The sequence below is a fragment of the Thunnus albacares genome, chromosome 9 (assembly GCF_914725855.1).
Source record: "Thunnus albacares chromosome 9, fThuAlb1.1, whole genome shotgun sequence".
Taxonomy (NCBI): domain Eukaryota; kingdom Metazoa; phylum Chordata; class Actinopteri; order Scombriformes; family Scombridae; genus Thunnus; species Thunnus albacares.
The window spans coordinates 5,211,077-5,230,850 of NC_058114.1; the positions used below are offsets into that span (position 1 = coordinate 5,211,077).

At 40.1% G+C, this 19,774-nt stretch overlaps 1 protein-coding gene across 1 annotated transcript in view; it reads right to left on the minus strand.

Annotated features, from left to right (window-relative positions):
- Positions 1 to 19,774, minus strand: part of gmds (GDP-mannose 4,6-dehydratase) — a 197,669-nt gene that overhangs the window by 173,260 nt on the left and 4,635 nt on the right. The window contains exons 2-4 of the mRNA XM_044360872.1: positions 8,781 to 8,825; positions 6,615 to 6,702; positions 5,509 to 5,618 (exon numbers count right to left, since the gene is read on the minus strand). Of these exons, the coding sequence (XP_044216807.1) occupies positions 5,509 to 5,618; positions 6,615 to 6,702; positions 8,781 to 8,825 (243 nt within the window). The remainder of the gene's footprint in view (positions 1 to 5,508; positions 5,619 to 6,614; positions 6,703 to 8,780; positions 8,826 to 19,774) is intronic.

The window sequence follows — 19,774 nt, forward strand, 5'->3', positions numbered from 1 at the left end:
GTAAAAAACTATAATATAATATAACAATGGACCTGCCCTTTAACATACACTATGTAAAGCAAGGAACACATGAGATGTTCCAATTTGAAGACCACCGCACGACATGAGCCTCTTTTGCTTATTGAAGCCCATAAACTTCAAATATCTCCAATACTACATAATTCTGAGACTCGTGTTCATGAAAGTTTCTGAGCAACAGCTTCTTCTGAGCACTGATGACAAACTTTTTTCAGTTGTCTATAACTTTAGTGTTTCCTCTCATGTTATGTAGAAACCAAATGGTTAGTTTTAGATATTAGATTAGAAACGACACAGCTTTGATAACTGTACAAAAGATCAGTTAGCCGAGTTTGGTCAGAGCGATCCATACATTAGGGGAAATCACTGTGGTTTGATTATTTTGCCACATTAGAGGCGTGGCTGTAAGTATAACGATGTCAGTCCATCCACCACTGAAATATCTCAACAACTGTTTAATGGATTTCCATTTAATTTTGTTCAGACATTCAGAGGATGAAGCCTTCTAACTTAGGTGATCCTTTGACTTTTCCTATAACGCCACCATAAGGTTTTTGGTTTTGAGCTGAATGTCTCAACAACTATTAGATGTAATGTCATGAAATTTGGTGCAGATATTCATGCTACCCAGAGGATGAACCCTCATAACCTTTTTTGATCCTGTGTTTTTTTTCTGCCTTCCAATCAGGCTCAGCTGTATTTTGTGTTAAATGCTAATTAGCAAATGCTAGAATGCAGACATGCTAAATGAAGTTGGTGTTCATGGTAAACATTATACTGGCTAGGCGACTAATAATGTCTTTGGAGTATTGTTTGAAGGAAACTGAGCACAAAGGCTAAACAGATAAACTCCTCTGTCGTTAAAAAGACTAAATCTCTCTTCTGTTTTGTTTGCGTGCTGGTCTTTTGATACTGCAGCTGGCCGCTTCTCTGGCCCTCCGGCGTCCGTCCGCTATTCCCTGTCCACCTCCGCCCCTGCAGCATCAGAAAATAACCTTCACTCTGTTCTTTGTGATGACTCTCTACAGCGGAAACCGGCACACCCACACACACACTCCGTTCTCAAACCAATACTACAACTCAAACTCCCTGGGCGAGTCTGATGAACGAGCTGGCTTCAGAAGGGATTCCCTTTAAGACGACGGTGGCAGCGGGGAGAAGGCTGCTGGGAAGGAAGAGAGAAACGCTGAGTAGCCGGTGTGAGTGATCTTTTTCCTCTGTGGCGGGATAGACTGGAAATTGCTCCACACCACCGCTGCCAGTAATCCAGCGGGTTCAGCTGTTCAGAGCGGGCAGCATGTGGTCGAGGGGCTACCAGAGCACGGTTTATTGGTGTAGAAACAAATAAACACAGAAGAACCTCGGACAGGTACAGGGATTTTCTGTCACTCTGAGAGTGAGTGTGTGTGTGTGTGTGTGTGTGTGTGTGTGTGTGTGGCCTGTGGATGATCTTCCATGTGGGAGGTGGAAACAGTCACAGCCTCTGACCACAAAAGGATGTGGAGAGAGGAGTCATCATTCTTCTCACTTTTTCTCCCACTCTTTTCTTTCTGTCTATCTGTCTGTCGATCTTCCTATCCAACCCCCCCCCCCCCCGTAATAACATTTTCAATCTTTCTTTCTTACTCCATTTCTTTCTTCTTCTGTATCCAGTAAACAAGTTCCTCTGTATACAAGTTTCATCAAACAATCATCTATATCAGTGAGTGGTGTTCGGATTCTGTTTCTAAATTAAAACAGTAATCCAATACGTCATTACAAGACCTGAGAACCATTTTTTTTTTTTTATCTTTACAGTAATGTTGAAATGATTAGTTGATCAATTTAAAAAGTATTACCAACAATTGTGATGACTGGTTAATATTTTAAGTAATTATCAAATAAAAATTCCAAACATTTGCTGGTTCTAGATGCTTAAATGCTGCTTTTCTCAGGTTTATAGGTTAAATATTGATACTGAATCTAATGAATGAATATGTTTGGGTTTTGGAAAACCCTTTTGAAGACATATGATTGGGCTCTGGGGAATTGTGGTCTTATTTTTCACAATTATTTGATGTTTTATAGGCCATTAATAAAAAAATGAATAGATTAATCAGTAATGGAAATACATTAGTTGCAGCCCTGTTTTAAGGCTACATGGATCGATATTTTCTATATTAACACTGAATCAAAATGACAAACAACCTCTGATGTTGCTCAGTGTTCGCTGGATGTGTAAATAAGCAACCACTCCCTAACATTTTTGTCACAACTGCTTTATAAATAGACAAAACTGAGTGTCTGTCTGCTTGTTTTGGAGTTCTTCTGCTCCCTAAAGTGGCCAAAGAATTGATGGATGCAGCTTTGAAATGTCCCTATTCATCCTAGTTTCATTATGACTTCAAAGAATGGTGAAACAATCCAGTAATAGTTCAGTACTTTTCCTTCATAAATGAGAAAACGGATTAACGTTTTAACAGAACAATGAGCTGATAGTATCGCACGTCCGCGATGTGCGGGCCTGTTCATCCAGTTTCACTCAGGGTCTCGAAGAGGACAATAAAAGTGAGTCAGTATGATTTTATGAAGGAACAACTATTTAAAAGCAAAGACTCATGTACACATTACAAATAGTCTTATTATCTATGATCTGACTAAGCTCTTGGCTCCATATTCCCCTTCCAAACCACCATGGTGAAGGAGGATCAGTGCTGCCTGGAGACTGTGTGTCAGATCCCAGTGTGGAGGGGTGAGGTGGGGGGGGTGGAGGATGGTGGAGGGTGGGCGGCGCCGAGAGATCTCCTGGGATCACTGCGGAGCTCCGAGACAAAAGGGACATTGTGGCATAGACTGACCCATCCAAGAAAACATTACTTCCTGTCCCATCAGCTCCAGCATCCTCCGCACATGAGCTGCTCTCTTCCCAGAACTGAAAGTCCCTTTTCTCCATCTTCCACCGGTAGCCATTCACAGCGGTGGGTAAATACTGACCACATGCAGACACAGTTAACTACATTTAGAACTGGCATCCACTGAGTTTCAAAATGACTTTATGGAACGTTAATAGACAAAGACTGTTTGACATTTACTGGATGTAGCAATGACCAAAAAAAAAAAAAAATTCAAAGACAAAATTGTTTGTTGAGGGTGTGCCATGTAGCATTTTTTTGCATGTGTAAACCCATGAACAACAAATTACACATTCCTTAAATTACTACAGATGATTTTCCGAAGCATAATTCACATTTTTAGAGCCGTTTGCTTTCAGGCAGTTTACTGGCTACAACTCCTGTTAGTTATGCTGCTATGAAAATCGACTTAAAAGAACATGAAACTTGCTTAACATACAAGCCAATTCTTCCATTAGTCTCTATTTTTATATTAGCATCAAGTCAAATGACAAACCCGCAGAGAATCATCATCCAACTCTGCAGCCCTACTGAGCTTTTTTAGCTATTTTGGTTTTACAGCACATTTATTGTACGGATCGGTCTCAGCATCTCATCAGTGATGTTTTCAGCAAAAGCAGCAACAAACAAGTTCTGATAAACTCTATGCTACTAGTACCAAATGTGAGACAGACAAAATAAAGGGTGGCTGTTTCCCTACACTATTTTTCTCCTGGACTTTTGACTCTAAAGCATTAAAAACAATCATTGACCCTTCCCACTCATTGCTCTCATTGGCCTCTCACCCAGAAATATTCCTCTCTCTAACTCTCAGAAGACATTTAATGAGTTGTTTACATGTTGAAAAGATTAGATACACAAGACAAAGCAAGTCTAACTCACTCTTGCTGTAAGCAGCAGAGCATCACGCGCTAAATAAGTAAAAGCAACTGGCACAATTTGGCCACTTGGAGACGTTTTTGGAGAGGTTTGTGGTGACACCAGTGACAAACTAAAAACTCAATAACTCCCATAAGGTTAGGTCTAGAGGTCTGGAATTTTATACAGGTGTGCTTAACAAGATGTAGAAGGTATGTGGTGATTTAGATTGTTCTAGCATAAAGCGTGTCCTGGTTATTGTTATTCAAATATGACTCATTATAGATGAGAGGACCAAAAACACTTTCTGGAGCCGTATTTGAACTGATGTAGTTTTGGTTGTGTTTTAACCACATGCTAAACAAGCACATCTCCAAAAACTAGAAGATGTCACCTTTCAAATGAAGCCTTATACATGCATTTTGGCCTCACAGTTCCTTTATCATAAGCTTTTCCATTTGGGTATGCCAAATAGGCGAAAATTCCAAGAAAAAAATGGTGGATGTTAAGAGGCTACATCTTTGTTAGCTTGTTATGTAGTCTTCTCAATTACATGAAAACAATAAAAAGGCGTATAAAGGGGGGACTACAGACAAGCCGACATTTAAACCCAAACAACTTCTCACTCTAGCTTTCCTTTTTCATTCTTTGACGCAAAAACGTGCATCACTTTTCACACTAACAGCCGAGTTAGCACTACGACTGCCTTCCACAAGAGAGACTGTCCGAAAATATGCGCTATTGTCCTCGTATTTAAACGATACTGCATGTCCCCCGCCCACCTCCGCTCTCTGTGTGACAGTCGGCCTTTGAGCAGAGTTGTTTGGAACGACTATAAAAACACATTTGATTTCCAATATGTGAACAAAATAAAAACATGTGTAAACACAAAATATTTTGCTAACATATGCTAACCATGGCATTTTTTTTTTTATTTTTATGGTGATTAGTCAGGGCTGGTTATCAGTCACTTTGTTTTGGAGTTAGTGGCCAAAAATTGATTAAAGCAACTTCTTTCACTATTAAAAATGTGATCATTCAGATTCAACGTCAGTACAGTTTTAGTACCACATCCAAGACTAAAGAGTTAGCTGCCGGAAAGCACTGGATCCACAAGCTTCAGAAAATGAACCCCAGAGAAAATGAATACCATTAAAGATGATTATGTTAACATGCTCCTGCTATAAAAAGCTGCTCTTCAATAGCTGAATGTCAACACTTGCATATCAGAGTGTCTTTGAACGCACCGACAAGGAGAATTACAATAATAGCCCCTGCTAAAAAAAAAAAAAAAAAAAAAAAAGCATTATCACATGAGAATAGAGTATCTTCGATTAAAGATGGACCAACATTTTATTAAATGTGATAAATCCTGCTCTGTGACAGATAACGAACCGATTCAACCTGATCGTCACTTAAAAAGGTCAGCGGCCTCTCCCACCGTGAGTCATTAGAACAGGTTTTACTGTTTATTATAACAGGTGTTTCATGATTATTATTGCATGGTTTAAGATTCACTATGATTACAGTGTGTTGCTGGAACGCATAGTCACTGTTATCAGATTTCCTCTTTGTCTAATCTTCAAAACAAACCCTCTTGCAGTGATTCCGAGGAACCGGAGGTTAGTAAGTTAGTAGTAAAGATGTGTCAGAGAGGTGGTCTTAACTTGGAGGAAAGGCGTGTTGCACAAACTAAAGACTAACTGATCCATGAGAGATGTGGTTCGTAGGATCACGCTACCTTGACGTGACTCTGAGCGCCCAGGTTGTAGATCTCCGTGGGCTTCACTTGGTTGATGATCTTCACCAGACATGTGCTGTCAGTCAGATCGCCGTAGTGCAGCTTCATGTCTAACAGGGTCAAACACACAAAACACATACTGGTTTCTACACTTACTGCTCCTTTACATATTCACTCTTCATCTGGGAAGTTTGTTTTTGATTTATAGATGTCTAATATGAGGAGGGAAAATGCAACAGCTGCTGTTTTGTTCGTGGGTTTTAAATAGAACCAGTAAGGTCTTAAAAAAAAAAAAAAAAAAAAAAAAAAAAATTAGAGCCATCTGATTCTGTCATCAATGTGTCAATTCTGGTAACGGTGATTCCTTGGAAAAAAATTTTCAATCAGTCACTACATGTCAATGTGAAATCTGTAATTTTTTCATTTCCAGATGGTGCATGAAGCGGAGCTGCTACAGTCAGGAGGAAGTGTTCCTCCATCAGGTTTTAAAGTCTCTCATTCATGTCGTCCTACAACTTGGATATAAATACAGACTGTCTGTGATTATATTTGCTGCTTGGTTTACTCTTAATAAAATATAAAAATCAAGACGTCATTTTTAATTATAACAACATTACATCAAATGTAAATTAGCAAAGTTTATACACATTTCCCTGGATTTTATTTTGAAGGGGTCAAGACTCCAGCAACACTTATAATAAAGTTGTTCTTTATACTATGAGACCAACATGTGTGACCATCATCAGTGACCACCCGCTAACCCTGCTGGACTCTTGACCCCTTCAGACTTTTCTTTCTCCATCCGCCATGGAAGGAGGTGAAGCTGTGCAAGAAACCCTTACCCTGGAATTTATTTTGAAAAGATTTAGTAAACATGGAAACTTTTTTGATTACTAAATTTGATTGATGAAAAACACTCGTGTTATTTAACTTTTTTAAGTTCGAACAATCGTCAGCTGCATCACACATGTTATGTAATAACAGACCAACCAGTAGGTCCAGCATCATCATCATCATCATCATTATTATCATTATAGATTAAAATGAAACAGATGTTTTTTTTTTAGATAAAAGCGTGACTCTTCTGGTGTAGACCGGACACTTACTGCCTTCAGTGTGTGTCTGTGGGTTCTGGTAAAGATGTTCAATGCGTCCCGTGTTGAAGGAGCTGGAACGGCGCAAAATACCGTGAACCTGAAGTAGAAGAAGACAAGATTTATTCACGTCAACTGTACAGTAGCCTTGAAATACATATTCAAGGCAATATGTATCCAGATTCAGGCTTTAAAATACCATGTTTTCAAGATTTTTAATATAATCACACAATATAAACAAAAACAAGGGAACATTTTTGATACTGTGACTGTTGCTGAATTGACAACTATCAATCCTCTGTGACAGCAAATATTGGATTTTTGGATATATTACACTAATGAAATCAACACTTCCTGCAGCTGCTTCACAGTAAAACGCTTCCAGTAAAGAAAACAAGTTATGCTTGAAGAAATGTTTGAGCAATAATCACTGCTGGAAGCTGCCTAGTTATGTTTGAACCGATGTAAGAAGTTGGCTTATGTGAATCCTCATTTGTGCATTTTTCATCACATTTTTGTCATCGCTTCGATTTCGCAAATAAACAGATTCGGTGAAGTAAGCAAGTGAGAGCTTACTGGCGAATCTCCAACACACATAATCAAAGTAAACATCACTTTTCCTGTGCTGATATCGAACCCCTATGATATTCTGTCCTAATTTCGCCTCACACTGAGCTAAGGGAGGCCCTTTATAGAAATCTTTCCTCCTAAGCTCGGCCAATATGCTCATAAAATGTGCTATTGTACTCTTGCAAAACATTCAATAGGAGCATAACTCATCCTGCCATAGAGGAGTTTGACTCGGTATTTCATTTTGTCTAGACGTAAATGTCACGACACCTCCAATACTTCTTCTCTATCTGATTTTAGACAAATTTAACGTGATATTAAATCATTGAGTTTAAGGGGCGTTTTGGTGCACTGGGAGTTTACAGTGCTGATGATCTCGTTGTGATGTCTCCTATCAAGTCCTTCTAATGACCTTTATTGGAGTCCCCATGTCTCTCCTGTTATTTTTAAAGGTCTTAGCTTTATTGCTCAACAGTTTTTTATTTGCTTTTACACAACAAAACATTTAAAAGATGTCAGGCATGATGTTCTTTAGTGGCCAATTGTGCTTTATTCAAAGTGGTTCTTATCTTCCAAAGATCTTTGTGCCAATGAAATATTTTTATAGCAAACATTGATACAACGACGTTGTGTCTCATGGCTCCGGCTCGCAGTGTTTTTAACGCTGCCTGTGATCTGTACTTCGTGTTCTGGAAGGGGGGATGTGTGAGGAAGCTCTGCTCAGGGAAGATAACAGGACCTGATCCAAGGGGAGTCCATTAGTGGGAGGACGCTGTGCCCTGACCTCACTTCCTTTATTCACTGTGCACTTCCTGCCTGCCTGTACGCTCCTCTTTAATGCCACCGCAACACTCCTACCCCCCCCCCCCTCTCAACATCAGCATCCCCAACCTGGATCTAGTCTACTTCCTCTCTGCTGTCTCTAAGGCAGGCAGCAGATGGCGAAGCTGACCAGGCAGGCTGCGACGAAGGTGTGTGTTTGTGTGTGTATGTGTGTGTGTGTGTGTGTGTGTGTTTTTCCTCCACATTTAAGGGGGAAATGAAATCATGCAGCTACTGTCAGGAAAACACATGAGCTCTGGTGCAACATGTGTGTGTGTGTGTGTGTGTGTGTGTGTGTGTGTGTGTGGGGGGGGGTAACATGTATAGGCTTTTCATGGGTGTGAAACCACCGCTGAAGCCGTACCCAGCCTCTGTCAGTCAGAAACATCCTGTTAATCTCCACATGAAAAACACGTTGTGCAGCAGGTGAATGTTAGCGACCTCACTCCTCATACGGCCAGGGTCAAAGGTTAAAAGGCACAGTGCCACACAAAGGGGTCTTATCGGGCAGGGGGGGGGGTTAGGTGTGAGTCAGTCTTCGTACGAATCTGACTGCCATTACGTTACATCGCGATCCCTCAGGAGTTCCCACGCACTGCTGCGGCTGGATGCAGCTTATCGAGGGGAATGTCGCTCTGCGTGCGTCTGTGTTTGTTGGCGTTGGTGAGTGTCTGGATTCATTTGCGTGTACGTGTGTGTCTACACTTCCAAAAGGGCAGATTCTTGGTGCAGTCTGGGTTTCGCTCTCTCTCTCTCTCTCTCTCTCTCTCTCTCTCTCTCTCTCACCTCGTAGCCTTTAGCGAGCAGGAACTCAGCCAAGTAGGACCCATCCTGCAAGAGACAGAAGATAAGACGAGAATCTGTTAGGCCTCAGAAGAACGTTGCAGATACACGAGTGTACGGTTCAGACATGCTGATTGGAATTTACTGTATCAACTGAATCACAGTAGGGCTGCAACTAACAGTTATTTTCATTATCGATTAATCTGCCAATTATTATCTAAATTATTCAATTAATCATTTGGCCTATAAAATGTCAGATAATAGTGAGAAATGCCCGTTCCCACAGCCCAAGTTGATGTCTTCAAATATCTTGTTTTGTCCGACCGACAGTCCTAAAGCCAAAGATATTTAGTTTACAATGATATGTGGCCAAAATATAGTATACAACTATCATTTTTGTCATTTTGTTAAGCAACAATGCCAAACATTTGCTGGTTGCAGCTTCTCAAATGTGAGGATTTGAAGCTTTTCTGTGTCAAACATGACAGTAAACTGAATTTCTTTGGATTTTTCATCAGACAAAACAAGACATTTAAGTGACCTCGAGATCTTACAAATTATTTTATAGGCTAAACAATTAATTAATCGAGAAAATGATTGTCAAATTAATCAATAAAGCAAATAATCGTAAGTTGCAGCCCAAGATCAGAGCAGATGGCTACAGAGTCACGTATGGAAGGTTGTTATTATATCTTACAAGTGCACAAAAGGGAGAAACTGAGACAATGAAGAGAAATGAGAGAAAAAGGAGATAAAAGAAAAATGTGTAGATGCTGAAGCTGAAGAGGACACTGAAGATGCTTGTGTTCTGTTGGACAAATAGACCAAATGTGTCTTTTTTTTTTTTTTTTTTTTCTAAACCGACTGACACCTGCATATTTTTGACTCCGTGACACATTAATGGACACGAGCGGTCAAAAAACAACTTCAAATTCCTTTTTACGGTGTTGGAACACCACCCTCCTGAAACCTCCATGCTGTAGTCCTGAGATCATTAGGTGTAACATCCGCATGAATCAGGACTTTTGGGCAGATGCTGAACCAGTGTGTGTGTGTGTGTGTGTGTGTGTGTGTGTGTTTGAGAGCGCGCCCAGTCAATAAGGTCTTGTTCCCTTCACCCATGTTACTCCTCGTCTTTTTTCCCTGCTCAGACTTTCCGACCGCACATTCTGGAACATTCCAAACCAGTCATGGCATTCATCCCTCAAACCCCCCTCACATATGTGCATGCACGCGCACGCACGCACACACGCACACACGCACACACACACACACATACTGCCAACATGCCAGCCCCATGCTTCCTCTCCAGGTCTGGGGAGAAAGAGTCGAGGTGGAGGGCTAGGCAAGAAAGGTTGATTGAAGGGGAGGGTGGGGGGGGGCAGGGGTTGGAGGTTGGAGGACACCCAGGACCTGCACTCACTCACCGGATAGATGGTCATGTTTTAGGGCTGCGTGAGGCCCCCTGCTCCTGGAGATACGGTAGATACGGTCTGGCTACGGCTGCCGTGGAGCAAAGATAACAGAACGGGCCCAAAAGGAGAACTATAAGTTGGAACAACAACTGGGGGGGTGGTTGTTTTATGAGAAACAGCAGAAGATTTATCTCTGAGGTTAATTCACTCAGCTGTATTAACGCCCATTTTGGCTACGAAGTAACAACCTCATGAAGCTGGTTAAGATATTTCCAGTAGTGTGCAAAGCTGTCATCGAGGCAAACAGTGGCTATTTTAAGGAATCTAAAACATATTTGGGTTTAACACGGTTTTTGTTTACTACATAATTCCATATGTGTTATTTCATAGTTCTTCAGTGTTGTTTTACAATGTAGAAAATAGTCAAAATAAAGAAAAAAAAACCCTTGAATGAGTATCAGAACTTTTCATGGTACTGTACGGTGGGTTTTTCAGACCTTGTCTGCTGAAAACAGCAACCCGCTGCTGCTGCTGGAAACGGGGTCGATGAGAGTGCTGAACCGTATAGTAAATATGCCGTGAAGCCAAAAGAATACATTGGGGTTATTTGTAAGAATTCGAGGCATGCGTCCAGGAAGCTATTTTTGTACCTTTGCTGCTGTGTAACATCATATGAAACTGAGGATCATTATGAGGATTTGCCTTGTTGTTGATGTAAATTTCTTGGAACCTAAAGCGTGCTGTAGTCTAAGAGATCTGTGAATATGGTTTCCCTTCCTTCCAGGCAGTCGTAAATTCACAGATTTCAAGCTATATTAGTTCATTAAACATTTCTAAGCATCAGCAGATATATATATATCAGCTGATAAGTAACGAGACATTTCAATTAAAAAAATGCCCAAAAATATGTTTGAGGTCATTTATTCACATAGTTGAGAAAGACTTTTGCTTTAATAACCAAATGTAAGGTTTCCTTTATTCTTAAATATGTTTTATCAGCATCAAAAATCCAGTATTGATCTGGTTTGACTGTGTAGTGATGTATATTGATCCCCTTCTGTTGTTTTCTTTGATTTTCTCTCTATATACCTCATGCCTGCTCTTTACTTAGTGTTATTTTTGACATTTTGAAGACATGAGTCAAAAAGAAGTAGGAGTTTTTAAACCTATTTTTGCACCACTGAATAAAGATGTTATTCATTTAGACTTCCAGAAGAACGTTTCTGTTGTTATTATTGCCTTAAAAACATAGTCGGACGGGTTTGAACATGCTAAAACACTGGTACTGTCCTCTAAATAGCAAATATTTGACTCTAAATGTCTTTTGAAGATGATATCCAACATCTGCACGTCGTGTAGCGCTTGATGTCCAACCTGTTTCTGCCTAGCCCAGACGGGGGGGGAGGAGGAGGAGGAGGAGGAGGGGGGGGGGGGGGGGGGGGGATGGGCACGGGCACCTGGCAGCCCCGTCCCCACGGCGTTCAAAGCTCCGGCTGGTGTCATGTTTTCCTGCCCCCGTGCCAGGGTCAAAGCGTTCCACGCCAGACCAATATGGAAAACAAGCCCGAAGAGCTGCAGCTCTGTTTAAAAAACAAGAGGCTCCTTTGAGGCCGTATTAGCCCATAAACCCTGGCCTCACCTCGCCGTTTCCTGTTATGGGGAGTCGAGCGTTTTGGTGGGAGCATACACATACACACAAACACACACACACACACACACACACATACACAACTACATGCTCACCTGCCAGGTCAATGCCACACCACAAACTCCCCATAGACTAATTTCAGCCTTTTGACACAATATGATCTCTCTCTACTCGGCAGCTACGCCGAATATAAACCAGAGGGGCCGGATCAGTAACGGAGGAGGGTGAAAGTTATAACACGGACAATGACTGACTCGTATTTGAGTGCCGGTGTTATGGATGTGTTAACTGAATCCATCCTCTGAGTGTCAGTGGATGCAGTAGAAAGGGTCGTCTGCAGGGGGAGCAAGAATAAAAATGAATGAATTAAAAAAAAAAAAAAAACAGGTGTGATAGTCACGGCTGGCAGAATTTTGTATATTTTTTTTTAACTGCAATGATCTTCTTTTCTTCTTTACTTCTGCCTTTCCACCCTTACTTCCTTTTTTACTCCCTTACTTCCTTCTTCACTTCACTTCCTTCTTTCTTTCCTTCCTTCCTGACTAACTGACAGTTAAAAACACATGCAAATAGAAACAGTGTAATATAAAAGCCTGAGAAAAGTAAAGTACTGTATAAAAAAAAAAGCTAAAAAGAAAAGTTGAGCTAAGAAAAAAAAATTAAAGAATATAGTAAATAGAGGAAGAAAGGGTGAAAAAAAAGGCTGTTGATGTTGGACTAAATCAATCCATGTGACTGAAAAATGTTAACAATGTTTTCTCATCAGACCTGCTCCTTCAGTGCTATCATTAGCTCCAATCAACATTCCCATCATCATCATCATCATCATCACACCCTCATTGTGCGGTTTCATTAACAGGATGGAAACGCATCAATATCAGCAGGAAGGAACTCTGCACATGTCAGTGTGTCACCAGGGAAGTGAGTGTTCGCTGTTTCTTGCAGAAACACTTCATCACATCTCATCTGGCGAGTTCAGTCCGTCGCTATGCTAACGCTAGCTGTGCCGAAATTCTTAATGATGCAGAAATTTTGGTATGTTTTCAATGTGAACACTCATATGAGAGTTATGCATGAGCGCAGCATGAGCTGAGATATTACTCATTTGATGATCTGTACAGTAAAGACTATCTGATAATCCTCTGAGATTCCTCTGTTATTCCCCATTTGGAAAACCAGATGAGGAGGACGTGCAGAGTTCAGTCGGGGTTCAGAGTCTCCTGATCAAACCGGTGATGAGAGCATGACTTGTTAAACCTCTTCAGCCACAACCACATCATATGTACTGTAACATCATCATGTCTGCAACACTGAAGGGTTCCCGATCGAATGCTTTCTCATAGAACAAATAAAAAAAACATTTCCATCATTTCATCTTAATCAGGGTGAACATTTCTGATATCCTGCACTTCCTTAAATAAGCAGTCCTGGAGGAGAAGATGGCACAAGTGGTGTAAATCAGATTATTAACGAGCTCAACTAATTTATCTTAAAACAGCAGGATGTAATCCTTGTGAACAAAAGATGTATAATAAAGAACTTAATAAAGAGTAGAAAAATAAATCCCATTAAAACAAATCAGGGGAAATTATCTAAACAATGACTGAAAACAAACATGAAGGAGTGGAAACTCATTCTAATATATATTTTAACAATTGGGAATTTAACAACTAAACAGCCCCAAAACCAACAATATTCATTTCACTATCACAGAAGAAAACACTTTGGCATGTCTGCTTTAAAAAAAAACATCATAAATAAATAACTGATTATATAAAAATTGTTGCCGACTGATCTTTTCAGCTCCACTTGTGCGCAGTGCAGACAGCACACTGATCAATGTGCTCTAATAAAAATGTGAAGGAGGAGTGATGTGTTTGGACAAACCCCAGCACTATGAGGTTAGTGCCCCCTTGTGGTGGAAGAGTGAATTACAGGATCTTCACCAATAGGATCAATTTGAATCCTCATTATTAGGGTTAAATAATCAGTCTAACATTAAGGAGTAAATAACCTTATTGGAAAAAAAAAAAAAACGTCTGACCCCAAAGTTTAAAAGGGTTCAGTCTGCAGGCCTGTGGGCATTATGCATGTATTAATGTAAACTTGAAGTTCACGGCCGTCCGTGTGTTTATTTGTCATGTATAAGCTCTGAATGAATCACTTTAATGTGCTTTCTTTAGACCGCAGGCGGGAGGCTAAGCCAAGCACGCCGCTGGTCTGCAATTAAGCCTGATACGGTTTAATGAAGCCGTAATCACAGACCACAAATACACATGAGCACATCATACGCACACACACACACACACACACACACACATAAACATACACACGCAGCAATAAGTAGGAACAGTTGGTTTGCTACTTCAGAAACCGCTCAGGCGTGAAATAAATGAGTGGACGGAGCTTCCTGGTATCAATATGATTCAGAAAATAAGAAACTCTGACGAAGCTTTGTCTGCACAGAGGAAGTAAACTGCTGCATAATATAATACATCTTAAACGGTTCTTACAGTTGTTTTTTTTATTCTTTACAGTCAAATCACATCAGATTCATTCAGAATACTGATTTTTGATGTTTGAAAGATTAAAAAAGTGACATCATTTCATCTCTTTATAGTCTTTTTTTTTTTACTTTTTATGCATCAAATTACTTTTTACTACATAGAAAAATGTCCCAGAATATCAACTGTATATTATCATTCAAATGCCAAATGCTAATGATATAAAAGAAAATAAACATAACTTAAACGTAGCTGAAATAAACTGCTTGTATGTTTCTCTATTGACTTCTCAAAACTCAAAAGTTACAATTGAAGTCATTAGAGAGCCAAAATTATGATTGTATGAGGACCAGCAGCTGTGCAGCAGTAGTTTTTTGATTATACAGCGACAGCGGATGAACAGGTCTCTGTGGATACGACGACTCGAGTCGCTCATTAGTTTCCACTGCTGTGAATCCACAGAGGACGTGTGATAAACTTTTCGGAGCCACACACAGCTACAGACAGTAAGCATTTCATCATAAAGGTAGATTTTTCATTTCATTTAGAGATTCATCATTTCTGTGATTCACAAACACGTAATTCCTTTATTACAAATATCTTAACTCTTCTTTTATTCATGTGTACTGTTTGAAAGTTGCTTTTTTCTTGCTTTGATTCCTCTCAGATGTTTATGAAATTCAGTGAAACTATGAGTAAATGATTCCTGAATTTTAAAAAAAACACTCTTTTTCTATCTTAATTTTAGAGGTATTTTTTCTGTTAAGCTATAAAGACATCATGGCCTATCAAAGATGAATGTCTTGCAATACAGAGCTGCAATTAATTAACACAATCAGCAACTATTTGAATAATTTTTAGTCGTTTTTAAGCAAAAATACCAAACATTTGCTGGTTGCAGCTTCTCAAATGTGAGAATTTGAAGCTTTTGGACTGTTGGTCAAGTATTTTTCACTATTTTCTTCTTTTATAGATAGAAAATGATTAATTGATGAATGAAGCATAATTGCCAGATTAATCAATGTAATTGTTGGTTGCAGCCCTACGGCAATATGTTGCAGTATCACCTTATCATTACACCATCATATCATGAGTTAATCTGTAAACTCCACAGCTGAGGCTCGACACATGCAGTTCACTTGCGGTTATCTAAATTAATTCAGCTTTTTACCACTAACTGCGCTTTTCCTGTTTAAAAGTTGCCAGACTTCATTGAGAGGGAGAATCAGCCTTGAAGGAGCCATCAGCGGCCATTATGAGCGACAGAGGAGATGTGTGCACGGATTCTTAGCTTTATGATTATTATTACTGGCGCCGGCTCCGACTCTATTCTGCTCTGCTTAACAGTGGAGTCTGTAGGAAGGAGGCGAGGAAGGAATGAGAGAAGCCAACGAGAGGATGAAGAAAAAAAAAAAAAAAAAAAGAGGCTTGAAGGATGAACATCAAACGGCTGGAGAGGTCGTATCGCGGTGCGGTGTTGTTTTCCCAACCGGGAGGAGCCGAGGAAAGAAAGTGTGAACGCTCAAAGCCAAAGTAAAGTTTTACTGTCGAACGGAGAAGGCTGAACCTGTCCTCTTCGTAACCCCGCGTCGTAAAAAACCAGCCCTATCAGGCGGAGAGGAGGCCCTGCCCAGCTTCTGCAGCTCTGCCTTGGCACTCAGGTGGTCTCTCATAACTCACACCCTCTCACCCCGATACTTCACACTGAGACAGCAGTCAAAGGTATTCAGACTGAGCAGCATGCTGCCTTGAAATTTATGAACAGTAGTTAGCCAGGCAATTTATGGCATCGCTGTGACCCCGCGGCCTGTGCAAGTGACTCCTGAGATGATCTATCCAGATGCCTTCACTGCCTCCTGCGTGGACTCTCATGGAGTGTTTTACAGTAACGCTACGACCGGCAGAATAAAAATGAATTAACACTGTTATTCTTTGTTTTCTGTCAAAGGAAGGAAAGGAATGTGAGATGTTAGAAAATGACTTTCCAAGACCTCCGACGGTTGTCTCTCAAAGGATGCGTTCTGGAAAACGCTCGACTGACAACTTTTACTTCGTACCGTGAAGCGTTTTTCAAGTCATTGCTGCTTGTTTTCTCTGATGCAAATCACCTCCGAGGAGCAGACGACGCACTTCTGAACACGCACGTACGACCACAAAGCACGTGTACACATTTTCACACATGAACACTGTGCACACACTTATGTTCACATGCACCATGCACACGCAGAACCACTGATGCAAATGTTTTTGACAGGTTCAGGTGCTGCAAAAATAAAACACAATGGCAGTTCTTTACTGCAGAAACAGACATGAGGACTGTCAAAGAAACAGCAGGGACGGAGATACTGAATGTCTGTTCACACATTAAACAAGCATTGATTCAAAGAACAGATGATATGGATAAAATCTATCATAGCATATCCGATTTTATTCAAATCTTTACTCCTAATTACAGCTGCGGCGATCAGTCAATTCATCAATTGGTCAATAGACAGAAAATGAATCGGCAACTATTTTAATAATTGAATTGAATTAAACAAAAATACCAAATGGCAAGTGGCATACATGAGGACAAACTGAATTTCTTTGGATTTTGGACTGTTGATCAGACAAAAGAGGGTATTTAAAACATCTATTTATAACTGAATTAGAACTTTAGAAATTGGAACTGGCATTTTTCTCACATTTTATAGACAAAACGATGAATCAAGAAAATAATCTGCAAATGAATCGATAATGAAAATAATCGTTTGCTGCAGCTCAACTTCAAATGTAAACACTGATATCGAAATAAATTTTATGGAAGTTCAACCGAGAAAGCATTTACGGGTAAAATTATGAGATGAAAATACATAAAAAACACGTGACTGATGCAAAAATCTGATATTGCATAAGACAGTCTTATTCACTGATTTCCAAAGAAATCAAAGATATTCAAAAGATCTTTGTAGTCCAAACCACTACAGCTTTACAAACCTTAACAATCTGACAGTATAGTATCATAACTATGTATTTTTTTTTAAAATCTGCCTGAGTGCCGTTATTTTTACAGTAAGAATTACGGCCCATAAGCTACTGTTGAGAAATTACATCTTCTGTTTTCCCAAATGCACTGAAAACAACCCAAAAACTAATCTACATATCAAACCATGAATCACGTACATATCTTAAACACTAATTGACTGATTTATGTCCATCTGTCCGCAGCAGACTTGTGATGACTGGAATAAGGTTGTAAGACGATCTCAGCTCTACTAAAAACCCGACCGAGCCTAGTTCAGTCTATAAAAAGACGGATACTAATCTTGATACTTGAGAGTTAAATAACCCGATCGAGATATTTTTGCCAAAATTCTTTTAGTCTTATATTACGCAGATAAAATAAACCAAGGGTCCCTCGGTTTTGGATATATTAAAAAGTTGTGGCGGAGATATGTGCTGAGGTTTGGACATTTTACAGATGAAAAACAAACTTTACTGGCAATAGCAATAAAAATAAGGAGCCAAAAAAAGGAGTAAAATATGCAAAAATCCAACCTTTTTTTTTTTTGCATAACTGCCTTCTTGTAAACACCTGCTGATATATCTGTGATAAGCAAATATCAGCTGATAGTATCAGCTTGCTGATATGAGTCAAAGGCTGGTACTAAAAATGACTAAAATCAAAATAAAATCAAGTTAAAGTGTTGTTTTCCTCCTTACAAAAAAAAAACCAAAACAATATTTCATCCTCAGTCCTCTGTCAAGAACACAAAATGAACTTTCAGGTTTGAGTTTTTCATGACATGATGAATTATAGTTGCATGTTTGTGCCTACTGTAACCATGACAATGACGAAACTTCTCGACCTCCAGGCTATAAAACAACTTTAAACAAAAGCTTTCAGAGTAACGCGATAACAAACGTCCGTGACAGGATCATCACTCCAGAAGTGTCATTTTCTCACTGACCCATGCTGATGTCATTCACTGCGCACGTAAATACCAGTACGGCCAGTTCTGCCAAGCTGACACACCTCTCTGCCCATTGAACAGGTGTTTTGTTATGGTTAAGTGATTGCCACATTCAGTGTGCCGGATCTCAATCATGAGGAATGTTTCACGCCACAGTAGCAGCATGAAGTCAAACGGTAACTCTAAATGTCAAAAGAAGGTCAACTTGCTACCTGCCTTCCCGTAGGTCCCGTAGACGCTTCAATACTGTTTGAGTAGAAACCAATTTATGTCCGAAGAAGAGTATCAAATACAGTGAAGAAGGGCTGGGGCAGTGTATCAAGTTAATTTGATTAATTTGAAATGTCTGGAGTTATTACAACAAGACGTTTATTTTTAGTGAAAAAGTAACGTAGCTGCTACGTTAGCCGTCTCGAGTCATGACGGTCCTGTAAAGCGTGATGTGATTAATGACACTACATGCACACCTGCTGGGACTGTCGTGACTCCAGGTGGCAAAATATCTGAATTTAACGGTCACATCGACGAGAAAGACGGACTGAAAAATGACTGAGCATGCTGGTCTGTGCTCCGGGTTTGTGTTGAGTTGACGAGGTATCGTTGTTACACACTCCCCCCTGCTGGTTATGATCTTCATATGCTTCTGACACATGATCTCTTGTGTAATCTCTCTCTCTCAGATGTATCTAGTCCAGCCTGATTGAATAAAGAGGAGGAAGGAATCTGAGCTCTCTCTCTCTCTCTCTCTCTCTCTCTCAGCAGCAGCAGCAGCTAGTGTTTTCTACTTGACATGCTTTAGAGTTTTACCTTTGTTAGCTTCTTTTGTATCTTGGTGGGTCAGGATGTCCTATTTTTGTGGCTTTATTTCCATTAGGTTCACTTTTCATGTAGGTTAGAGGGAAGAGACCGGATCCTACAACCCTTTATGGGCTGGTCTGGGTGTCTTCCCTTCTTTCTGTTAATTCTGGCCCATCAGTCTTCTGTTATAAACTTTGCTTGGTGGTTAGTTATGTTGTTGCTACTCCTCGACTCTTTTGGTCATGTTGAACCTCTTTCGTAAAGAGCCTCTCTAGGGGTCGTAACAATCACCTCTGGTTAGGAGAGTTGAAGCGCTGGAAGTCGACTGAACAGTTTCTAGATTCTACGTTGTTCGGTCCGTCTCTACCTGACGGGTAGCTAACGCTAGCTAGCAGCAGTCTGCAGATATCAGGCTTGTCTAGAAACACAAACAACAGCAGATCCATTAGTGAGCGGACCTTTCTGCTCTGTCTGTACTGAAACTGATTATTAAACCGGATGTGCTCTACTGAGGTGAAGTATCTGGTACTGAAAGTCAACAGCTGTGTGGTATATAACCTGTATTTTATGCAGAATGATAAAAACCTTGCAGGTGATGCAGGTCTTTGATTATTCTGCACAACTCTTTAAAAAATATGATGTTTCTAGGGCTGTAGTCAACCAAAGAAAATCTTGGTCG